Genomic DNA, 12,109 nt, shown 5'->3' on the forward strand with positions numbered 1-12,109 from the left:
CATTGAAATATAATATATTTTACTTTAATAAAAATGTATAAGATATAATTCTCTGAGAGCTTTAATATATTAAAAGAATTACAGTACAAAAATATTTAAAGAACAAGACATACAAATAAAAATTAAGTTATATATAAAACATAATTAATAGTATTTAAAAAACATAAAATAAATTATTTATGATAGATAACAAAAGAGTAATATTACATATGTATTTTTTTAAAATATAATATACTCTGATTAAAATCCTAACAAGATATGTCAATGCATGTATGTTGGATTAATATTTTATTTATTGGGAGTGCCGTGCGGATATTTTCCACTGTCCTTTTTAATCGTGTGAGGAGAAGCGCAGCAAATCACGTCCAAATTCAAATTTAATTTTAAATAATAATAAGTTGTTTCAACGAAATTTGATAGGATTTCTACTGCAGCAGGAACAAATCTTGTTTTTATTTTGTGAGATCCAAATTTGTGGTGATATGGCTAAAAAATTTTAATCAGGAAAATTATTTTTTTTAAAATATTATTTTAATAATTTGTTATTAAAAATATAAATAAACACACTCAGACGAAAGGATAATAACTTCATCTCTCAATCTATAAATAAGGGGAGGATATTTACTGTCTTCAGGTTTCATTGTGTGATTAAAAAAAAATATTTATTTTGTTTTATTTATTTCTGTAGAGAAAAAAAAATATATATATATATATATAAAATGAATTATTACTTTTTATTAAAATTTAATAACTTCAACTCTAATTTAAAAATATAAAATGATAAATTCATTAAAAAATTATATTAAAAATATAAAAATATTTTTGTAAAACTTTATGATTATTAATGGTTTAAATTCAGTTTTAAGAGGAAAATAAAATTTTTATTTTACTAATATTTTTTCTTATGTAAAATTTCAATATAATAAATAACATATTTATATTAATTAAATAGTTTAAATGTAAAAAATATAAAATGATTGAATTTTTTTAGTCTGCTCTAATTTTATAATAAATAAATAAGAAAATACTAGTTATTTATAGCGTTTTTCTTATTATTTTCAATTAATTATATAAAGTACAGATTCAATAAAAAGAAGTCGGATAGTTCAATTTTTAATCATATCATATCATATTATTGTGTGAAGGTCCAACGTCAATTTTATAAACACGGAATATTTGGCATATTTTGTCTTGTTATAACAATCCCATGTAGTCGATCATGTGATGCTCCATGTCCATCAGGCCCCCGACCCCCAATACACTGAGAGTGTTCAAATTAACATTATTATTATTTATATTTTTGCAAAATCCCCATTGGATCCCTGTCCTTTTCATATGTTAATGATCATATCATGGTCTTGGGTAAAACTGGCTCTCAGAATGTTTCAACGTGACCACTCTGCAACCTCTGCAAGCTAACTTCACACTCTCCTCTGGTTTTGCAGAAAAGAAGAAGAAAAAGATGAATTTTTATCTGAAAAATCATCAAAACTTGCTGATAAAGTTGCACTCTTTCAGAAGCTGATTCAATTTGGGAAGTGGGTTTGTGATTTATCTGGTATTGGTGGTGGTTTTGTGTGAGAATGAACGTGGATAAGATTGAAGAGAGCAGTGTGAGGTTGTTGGGTAGAAGCAGCAGCAGTGGTGGAAGCAGTGAGTCAAGGTGGGTTGATGGCAATGAAGTTGACTGGGATGAGGCTCCTATGTGGTCTAAGCATGACGGTAGAGAAGGGTATGGATCAATTAGGAGGAGGCTTGTCAAGAAGCCCAAGAGAGTTGATTCATTTGATGTTGAAGCCGTGGAGATTGCTGGAACACATGGTCCTCACTCCAAGGTAAATTATTGTCATTTTATCATTTCTTTTAGCTAGACTAATAATAATACTTTAAAATGTTCTAGCTCTTGTTTATTTATTTATTTTTATGTTTTGTTGAATAGGCTTTATATAAGTAACTTGTCCCTGAAAATATCATGGTTTTTAGTTTTATACAAAAATTGAATAAAATTTTTATTGGGATTAAAGTCAAAAAGCGTAATATTTTTAAGGACTAATAATTTATAAATAAACCTATCAAATATTCATGATGTGTGCCATGTGTTTTTTTTTTTTTTTTTTTTTAAATTTTAGTTAGTGTTGCGAGAGTTCGTAAGAATTTATCCATGTGAGAGTGGTGACGCCTATTTGTTTCTATGTTCATTGTTGGGTTTGCCGTCTTAGTGTTTAACTGTATTGATTGAGAGTTTAGAGTGTGTGGAATTAAAGGGAATTGGTGTTGGTACTGGAACCTTGAAGTAAAAGCACCAATTTGATTTTTGTTAGATTCTTTGGACTTTAAAGGGTAGGTAAGTCAAGGGATGTTGATATGAATCATTAGTATGGTTTTATTGAAAAAGAAAGTCATACATATAAAATGATGTGCTAGAAGTAGTAAAGCCACCCTCTCAGAGTTGAATTGAAAGTCTAAACATAAAAGAGCAAATACTCAAAAGTAAAGGAAAAGGGTTGAAAAAAGAACAACTTAAATTATTCAAGCTTCTTGAAACTAACAACCTCAGAGTCTGGGAATGTTAGCAAACACATAACAGTTGGAACTGAGACAGTGGCTACAAGATGAGTGTACTTTGTACAGCATTGAAAGTCTTTTATTTTAGGAAGAACATCCAACTTCTTTGAACGTTTAGGAAATTGGTTTTCCTCTTGAGTCAATCACTTCTCGTTTAAAAATATTCCCAACTGTGGAACATTTGTAAGATGGCATTACAGCTTGTAACTTCAGCACTTCACTACTAATAATTGAGGCATTATTGAAGCATTTGAATGCAGAGATTTTCTCATGCTGACTTTTCCATTTCTGATGGAAACTAGACATTGTTAACCTTCACTTCACCATTCATTTAATAGAGCACATATAGGACAAACTTACTCTTTTTAGTGTTTTGTACTTGTGTAAATCAGGACCTTTCCCTCTGGCCCACTCTTGTATTGGCATTTAAGACTCTTGGCGTAGTATATGGTGATATGGGAACAAGTCCTCTATATGTTTTTGCTGATGTCTTCAGCAAGGTTCCAATTGGATCAGATGCTGATGTCTTGGGGGCATTATCGTTAGTAATGTACACAATAGCACTTATTCCATTAGCAAAATATGTTTTTATAGTCCTCAAAGCAAATGATAATGGAGAAGGTAAGAAAATTCATTTTCCCGCTCAGAATTACTTGCTTTGGTTCATTTCAGACTTGTCGTAAATCACAATTTCCATACATTACTGGTTGAATTGTAGGAGGAACATTTGCACTATACTCACTAATTTGCAGGTATGCAAATGTGAATCTGCTTCCAAATCGCCAACAAGCTGATGAACATATCTCTAGTTTTAAGCTCAAACTGCCTACTCCAGAACTGGAAAGGGCTTTAAAGATAAAGGAGACTTTGGAAAAGACATCAACTTTGAAAAATGTGTTATTAGTGTTGGTTCTTCTGGGGACTTCCATGATTATTGGGGATGGTATTCTTACACCGGCAATATCAGGTACATACCACAGGCATTTGCATATGAGCTAAACTTGTTATACTAATTGTAGCACTCAGTAAATATCTGAGTTATTATATTATATCATGAGCCAACTATCCCAAAAGCTTAAGCTGTTAGGTAGAAACACATGAATGGTTAATATTTTATTTCTAAGGTATCCCCTCATGCTAGAGCCCTTTGAGCTTGAAGGGTGAACAATGCAGGCGACCTTGCGTCAAAATTAAACTTTTTTGGTTAGAAGAATGGTAGCTGCAAGAATTGAAATGTAGAGCATTTGATCATAAATGCTTTGATACCATGTCATGAACTAATTGTCCCAAAAGTTTAAGTTGTTAGGTGAAGACCCTGGAAGATTTTATATTATATTTCTAACATATTACACACTTGCACTAACGTTAATCAAGTTGTTTTCCCAAATTGTCCAATCCTTTGATATAAGAAATTTTGATTTTAATCCTCTATTTATTAATTATACTTTGTTGCAAGAAATGGACGGCATCCTAATGGCATCCAATGTGAAAAACAAGATTTCCTAGTGCAATTATGTAGATTTAGAAATTTTAAGACATACCTGTCCCCTTCCTCTGATATTGAAGGTTTATTATAGATGTCTGCTCCCTCAGAAGTTACTAGGCATCTCTTGATCAAGGTGATGGTCTAATTTCTGGATCCAAAACCTCCACCTATTCACAAGAAGCAAACTAGAATTTGTTGAAACTGATTGAATTAGCACTTTGTTTTCACTGTCCCTTCGGATAACATAAAATCACTCCTCCTTTTTGGAATTTTTGTTATTTGCTTATCATTTTTCATGTCATGGTAGGACTGATGTTGAGAAAATTTGCTTGTGGTGTAACTTCAGTATAACCTTGGTGCTTCTTTGTTGCAGTGATGTCTGCCATAAGTGGTCTACAGGATCAAATAAATGGATTTGGTACTGGTAGGCATATTTTCCTCTGCTTTCCAAGATTTTTATTTCTGGACAAAGAAAAAAAAAAGATACATAATATCAGCAACAATGAGAAAACTGTTAAAATTTGGAAAGAGGTTTATTATGCAGTTCCAAGTCACTTTCTGGTTTTACTCATATTGGAAATACAGAAAAACTTCTTTCACATGCTATCTTATGATTATGGAACTATGAAAAAATGAACAAATTCACATTCTTCACAACAAAGCTTAGATTTGCATTTCATGTTCTTGCTTGCAGGTGAAGTGGTTTGTGTTTCTATCGTAGTCCTCTTGGCTTTGTTCAGCATACAACGGTTTGGTACCAGTAAAGTGGGTTTCATGTTTGCCCCTGTAATTGCATTATGGTTCTTTTCTCTGGGTTCTATTGGAATATATAATATACTTACATATGATATCACTGTTCTGAGAGCATTCAATCCAGCTTATATCTACTATTTCTTCAAGAATAATGGCAAAGGTGCATGGTCAGCTCTTGGGGGTTGTGTTCTGTGCATTACAGGTATATCTTTTTTTTTTTGTTTTTTTGTTTCAACGGCTTAAAACTGAGTACTGCAATTGAATGACATAACGTTTGGGCATATTTAGTTGTCAGCTTAGACTTGAATGATCCCGTGAACGTGTCCTTTGCTTCTTCCCTCATCTTATTAATGTGTTTGTAATACTGACCATATTTTTTATTTGTATCTCAGGTATTAGGTTTTCTCTTGAAGTTTAGCATTATGAGCCACTGGATGAGATCATAGGTTTATGTGATTTATTAGCCCATGCTTGGTAGAATATATTTTTATCTAACAGCTACGAGGATAAGCACTTGTGTACAAGACACAAATAAACTCAGTGCACACCCTTCCCCCTTCCCTTTCCCAAAATCGAAATCTCTAAAATACTTTCATAGATATATATCACATAAATGGTTAAAAAAAGGAGGATGGATATCATGTTTAATGAGTAAAGACAGTGGTAACTCGGACTAGAAAATTTATAATAGCTAATGATGTACTTTAAATCATGTATTTCTGTTATTTCTTCCAATTAAGTTCTTACCTGTAGCAACCCAAGAACAACAGAAGCTATTTACGTGGTCTGGAAAATATTGCAAATTTACATTATTTGGAAGTTTTCTGTCTTTCAGAACACATTTAATGTATGCTTGTTCATCTAAATGAGAAATTTAGAGCATTTAGGACAAGGTGTCAGAAAATTATATAACTTGCTTGCATATTCGTCCACAGGCGCAGAAGCAATGTTTGCAGATCTAGGTCATTTTTCTGTACCAGCAATACAGGTTTGTGAATCCTCAAATTGTCTCTTTGAAGAGTAAACCATTAAACTTGTGTTAGTTCCCTATAATATAATCATTTAAATTCCTTTCTTAAACCTCTTGCATAATTGCTTGTACAGATTGCCTTCACTTGTGTTGTATTCCCCTGTCTCCTCCTTGCTTATATGGGCCAAGCTGCTTTTTTGATGAAGAATCCTGCTTCTTATTCCAGCATTTTCTACAAATCTGTTCCAGGTTATATTTGCTTACACAATGATTGCTTGTGTTTTTAGAACAAGTCACTGTCCTTAAAACTATAAGATATATTTGTTACATATAGTAATCGTGTTGGTACCTGCTGTTTGTGCTTTGTGTGAAGCAGAGTCTCTCTTCTGGCCTGTGTTTGTTATAGCCACACTTGCTGCTATGATTGCCAGCCAAGCAATGATATCTGCTACATTTTCATGCGTAAAGCAAGCTATGGCTTTGGGATGCTTCCCCAGGCTCAAGATAATTCACACCTCAAAAAAGTTCATGGGTCAAATTTACATACCCATAATTAACTGGTTTCTGATGATCATGTGCATAGTTGTGGTTTCTATCTTCCAAAGCACTACTGATATTGCAAATGCATATGGTAAGTGTCCCCCATCTCAATTGTCTTGGAGCATTCTTTTTATCTTTTTGTTTTTTTGGCTCTAGTGTTACAACTGAGATGTTAAGAAAGGTATTGTATGAATTGACTGTATCAGGATTTTATCCAATTTATATTTTCTGCCTTTGCATCTATGTTTTCTGTCTATGTTTCAATTGTTGGTGTGGCAGCTGGTGAAAATTATGTAACAGCATCAATTAAGCAGTGTATGTATGTCTCGAGTATTGACTAATTTGTGAATTGTAATTATTTTTCTTAATTCATTACAAGCTTACTTGCGCTCCATTTTTGTTTCTAAATACATGTTTACGCATTAAAATAAAATTCAAAACATTTGCATGTCATGAGATTCAAGTTGTTTGGGAACCCCATTAATAATTAGTTATTAATTAGTAATGTTAGTTAGGGACCTATTAGTAGTTAGTTAGCCTGATTTAGTTAGTAACTGGGCTGGCTAAGATTGTAGAAGAAATAAGGTTGATTGCCTCTATAAATAAGAGTGTGTGTTAGAGAGAGAGGTCAGCTTGTCAATTGCAAAAGCGTTAGGGCCTCAAAGAATTGATGAGTGTGTTTATTCTGTTAAGTGTGGAGTTCCACTTGGTGTTTCCTAACAAAGATTACCATGTTTCTATCAATAGTGTTTGAGTTTCTTTTATATAACTGATAATGTGAGTGCCTAATGCTTCACAAATACCTGATGGTGTTAATCCAAAGACATCAATTTACAACAGGAAGGAGCTAAATGATTTTCATGTCATACATCACATGTCTTATACATTAAAGTAAGACCATTTGTAATATATCTGTACTAATGCATTTCAATATCCTTGTTTCAGGTATTGCCGAAGTAGGTGTCATGATGGTTAGCACCACCTTGGTGACCATTGTAATGCTTTTAATTTGGCAGACTAACTTGTTTTTGGCACTTTGTTTCCCTCTTCTATTTGGTTCAGTGGAGCTAATTTACATGTCTTCTGTCCTATCCAAAATCACTGAGGGTGGCTGGCTTCCACTTGCCTTTGCTACCTTCTTCCTCTCTGTGATGTACATATGGAACTATGGTAGTGTATTGAAGTACCGAAGTGAAGTTAGAGAGAAGTTTTCAGTGGACTTGATGCTTGATCTTGGCTTCAATCTAGGAACTGTAAGAGTGCCAGGAATAGGATTGCTATACAATGAGCTTGTCCAAGGCATTCCCTCCATTTTTTTACAGTTCCTGCTGAACCTTCCAGCTCTTCACTCAACCATAGTTTTTGTCTGCATTAAATATGTCCCAATCCCAGTAGTTCCTCAAGAGGAAAGGTTTCTATTCCGACGAGTTTGCCCCAAAGATTACCATATATTTCGCTGTGTTGCAAGGTATGGTTACAAAGATGTAAGGAAGGAAGATCACCATGCATTTGAGCAACTTCTTATTGAAAGTCTAGAGAAATTCTTGAGAAGGGAAGCTCAAGAAACTGCCTTGGAGTTGCAGGGAAACTTAAGCGATGACATGGACAATGTCTCAGTGCATACAAGGGATTCTGATCTTCCTACTGCGGATGACGAGCTTAGAATTCCACTGATGCATGGTAAAAAACTAGAAGCAACAGGAACTTCTTCTACCCCTCAAGAAGCTGCATCAACATTGCCATCTAGTTACATGTCATCAGATGAAGATCCCAGTCTTGAATATGAGCTTGCAGCCCTTAGAGAAGCAATGGAATCAGGGTGCACCTATTTGCTTGGACATGGTGATGTGAGGGCAAAGAAGAACTCTTTTTTCATTAAGAAATTGGTGATAAATTATTTCTATGCATTTCTCAGAAAGAACTGCAGAGGAGGCACTGCAAACATGAGAGTGCCTCACACCAATATCATTCAAGTGGGAATGACATATATGGTATGACAGCCATATTCTTTCTGATAATTATGCAAAATGCAAACTTTGTCTGGAATATGTTATTAATAGTGCTATTTTTCTTTTCTTCCATGTTTTATGCTGGCTCAGAAATTGTAATTTATCTTTAGAACACACTTGGCTTGTGAGTTGTGTTGCACATTACCAAAGTGATGGAGCCAACTTGCTTCATGCATGAAATTGTTTTAGAATTGTACTTGTGTAGTTGTTTCATTTTTCAACGCATAATGTATTGTAAAGATTCATAAATATGTGATCCGAAATGGTTTTGAATGATATTTTGTTTTTAGTCACCCAATGGTATTGGTTTTCTTGTACCTTCGTGTGTTATGGGCCAAGCTAGTGTAAGCTCTGCTAGCCCCTTTCTTGTTCTGAGTTGGTGGGCCAAATATGGTTGAACATGTTGAATGTCCATGTTAAACACTTTTATCCTTTCTTTACGCAATATGATAGAATATATGAAAAATATCCACTAACATCTTAATAGTATTTTAGAACAATTTAGAACGTTTTATAGTAGTTTTATATTTTTTAATATTTTATAATTTTTTCTTTCTTTATTTAAGATTATGATATATTACCTCCGTTCTTTAAAAAATATACAGACCAAAAAATATAATTTTTGTGTTGGAATTAATTACTAAACTTAATAATTAATAGGTGTCCTTTTACTCTTATCAGTTAGTATAAATACTTCAAATGAATAAAAGAACAATAGTAGAAGAATCTCAATTACTACTGTCTTGAATTTCTACATGAAATGAGCTTTGTTATATTCTCTTACAAATCCTCCTACTAATCATTCTATTTCTTTATAAAGTACATATTAAGTGAAAAAATACATGCATTTATTATCTTCAATTTTGCTTCTAATGTTTTCTAAATCTAGTTTCTCCCTTTCTATTATCGTGAAAGAGAAAAAGAAGATTCCAGTCTTTATTTAATGGGTGGACCTAGTTTTATGAACATTGGAATCTGAGCTGGTTTTGGAGTAGCATTACTCACCAACATATAGCTTGAATCACTGAGCATGTCTTGCATTTCAAAACTCAGAAGAACACGTCAATGCATATCAAATAAGGAGGGTCGTTTATGCAATGGTTCATTGTATATTTATGCTGATCCAGGAGTCATGTCCTCGTACACAGTTGTGTTACATCAAACTTTTTGTCCTTTTCTTGTGCCGTTGAATGATAAAAACAAGACCAAACCCTTAACTTTTCACTTCACGTAAGTTTTTCATTTTTTTTATGCGTAACGTTACGTGTAATAAGAATTTATATACATTATATAATTTAATGTATTAATATTATTAAACATTATAAAATTTAATGAAAATTAATGTTTATTAATTTGTTATCGCATGCGATATTGTACAATTTTAAAAATAAAAATATTTTTTAATAGTAGTCCTCTAACAATTCTAAGTATTATATGTTTTGTCAGTATTGGTTAAGAAATTAATAAATAATGATTTTATTAAAAATTATATTAAAATTATTAAAAACATGGGAGTAGGTACTTTTAAAAAAATTATAAAATTTTTATTTTTAATTCATTAATCTTACCTTACATATTAGCATATTCCTTGTATATTACTGCTTTAAATATTTAAGCTGTTCCTTTTTAAGCTTCTAATAGCTTTTTTCATCACATTAATTTCTCAACAGTTTAATTCGTGATCAAGTTAATTTTTTAATTATTTAAATAAAATAGAGGATTAAAGTTAAATTGGTGAAATTTTTAATAGACCAATTTGATAAAAAAATAAAATAAAAAATGATAATAAAAAGAATCTTTAAAATTTCTTACTTTTGCTAACCAATGTCTTTAGAAAAATTTAATTACAATTAATAAATAACATATTAGTAAAATATGTTAATAATATTAAATAGTAAATGTTTTAAATAAAATATTACTGTCTGAATTCTTTAACGTTGTTCTTGAAACAACGATTGATAACACAAGTCCATTATATTTTTATGATTCTTAATAAATTTAAAAAGGATTGCATTAAAGTGAGTTTCTAGCAACCACAATGATTATGTTTATGATGAGCGATAATATGAAAATTATGAGTGATTTTTTCATAAAAGAACAGTGGAACGAAACAGAAGCAAAAGAATATGCAAGTGAGGTGCTAAGGATGCAGCATATTCCAATTTGACTCATCCACGACAACGACTTGAAGAGGGATTGAGAAAAAGACATGAAAGCACCGTTTTGCCTTAAAAGTTGAATCAAGTTTTCGTGTTCAGATCTCAGCACACCCTCAGAATTCGGTCGCTTTGTCTGCTTCTGACGCTGAAACAGATATATTTTCCCTTTAATCTTAGTCTTGGGTTTGGTGTCATATGTCTCATAATTCATCTTTCCATCAACAAACAATTCATGAATTAAATGACATACTAATGTCAACATGTATAATGCAGAGAATAGGATATTTTGTTACTCTTGTGTATATATTTTTTTCATCCAATTTAATTTAGATTTGAGTCACACACTTAAATGTAATATATAAATTTATTATTAATTTTTTTTATATATAAAAATTTAAATTTAAAATTTTATTTAAGTAATATTAAGCTATTCGATACTTAAACTTTCTGTTAAGTGCTCTTATATATTTTTATACTTTAATAATTTTATTTTCTTCATTTTTATTATCATTTCATAAAATTAACGAATAGTTAATATTTTATTTATTTTTATTGTTAATTAATTAATTATTACTTTTTAATAGAAAATGATATATTAATTATAAAAATAATAATATACTCTCTCTGTCACATATTCAATGTTATTTAGTATATATTAGTTTTATTTAAATATTTCTATTATAAATACTAAAGTTATTGCAAAATCTTTAACGACAAAGAAAAATAATTGGAGTATTTTACAATTTATATGAATCATTTATTATTTTTTATATTTATCCTTGATAAATGAAGTTAATAAAAATAAAATGATCAAATTGAGTTTAATTATATTAAATAACGATAAAATTATCATTCTATCTTATTATTTTTAAATTATTTATCTAGTGTAAATATTTCTTTATTGTACTTAGAAATTCTATACAGGCAAAACGTATATGGACAAAAAGAATGAAACAACTTTTTCTTCTGATACATAACAATAAAAATAGTATTATTTGTTAATTTTTTTAATGTATACCTAAAGGTACACCAAAAAAATTTGTATATAAATTTTTTATTAAAAATTAAAAAATTTAATATGTGAATAATATTATCTGCTATAATTTTAATAAAAATTATTATTTATTAATTTATTATTATGTACTCTTAAACACAATTTAGAAAAAATGATTATTTATTTATTTAGTTAGGTAAATGTAACTGGTGTCTTATGAACACTAGTCAAGGAATTAAATTAAGAAAATATTACACAATACTTCTCATAATTGTTAATGCATTTCAATGTATATTAACTAGTGACCTTGAAAGAAAATGTTAATCAGTAAGATCTTATTTTTTATATTAACATAAAATGTGTTAAAATAATCATTATTTTATGTGTTTAATACACGAATACTTTATTTTGTAAGCTATTTTAATCGCTTAATTGATAAATTTGTTTACAATTAAATAAAAACACCTTATACTCTATTTTTAGTATTCTCTATATAAATATTTGAAAGTGGAAAAAAAATAAAAAATGATAATTTGTATATTAGAAAACAGGTCCACTGGAATTGTGAAAGGGGAAATAAGTCTAATGAAAAACGGGTCCACTGTTTAAAAAGCTTCTTCATGGACAATTTGT

General features: G+C 30.5%; 1 protein-coding gene across 2 annotated transcripts; it reads left to right on the forward strand.

Moving 5' to 3' along the window:
- Nucleotides 1-1,224: 1,224 nt before the first annotated feature.
- Nucleotides 1,225-8,617, forward strand: LOC113857409 (putative potassium transporter 12). 2 transcript variants are annotated; one of them, XM_027489264.1, is made up of 9 exons: nt 1,225-1,835; nt 2,958-3,186; nt 3,284-3,532; nt 4,425-4,475; nt 4,746-5,006; nt 5,740-5,792; nt 5,909-6,023; nt 6,151-6,405; nt 7,260-8,617. In XM_027489264.1, the coding sequence occupies exons 1-9, from the start codon at nt 1,584-1,586 to the stop codon at nt 8,309-8,311; spliced, it is 2,517 nt and encodes an 838-aa protein (XP_027345065.1). In that variant the 5' UTR covers nt 1,225-1,583; the 3' UTR covers nt 8,312-8,617. The 2 variants fall into 2 exon arrangements, with proteins under 2 accessions (XP_027345065.1, XP_027345066.1); XM_027489265.1 differs by lacking the exon at nt 6,151-6,405 and having other exon boundaries at nt 1,384-1,835; nt 7,260-8,537.
- Nucleotides 8,618-12,109: the final 3,492 nt, after the last annotated feature.

The sequence above is a fragment of the Abrus precatorius genome, unplaced genomic scaffold (assembly GCF_003935025.1).
Source record: "Abrus precatorius isolate BTA unplaced genomic scaffold, Abrus_2018 Scaffold2, whole genome shotgun sequence".
Classification (NCBI taxonomy): domain Eukaryota; kingdom Viridiplantae; phylum Streptophyta; class Magnoliopsida; order Fabales; family Fabaceae; genus Abrus; species Abrus precatorius.

Coding starts and splice junctions, on each gene's coding strand:
- LOC113857409 (XM_027489264.1), top strand. CDS start 1,584: ATGAACGTGGATAAGATTGAAGAGAGCAGTGTGAGGTTGTTGGGTAGA. Junction 3,533..4,424: donor TCTTACACCGGCAATATCAG/GTACATACCACA, acceptor TCTTTGTTGCAG/TGATGTCTGCCATAAGTGGT. Junction 6,406..7,259: donor TGATATTGCAAATGCATATG/GTAAGTGTCCCC, acceptor TCCTTGTTTCAG/GTATTGCCGAAGTAGGTGTC.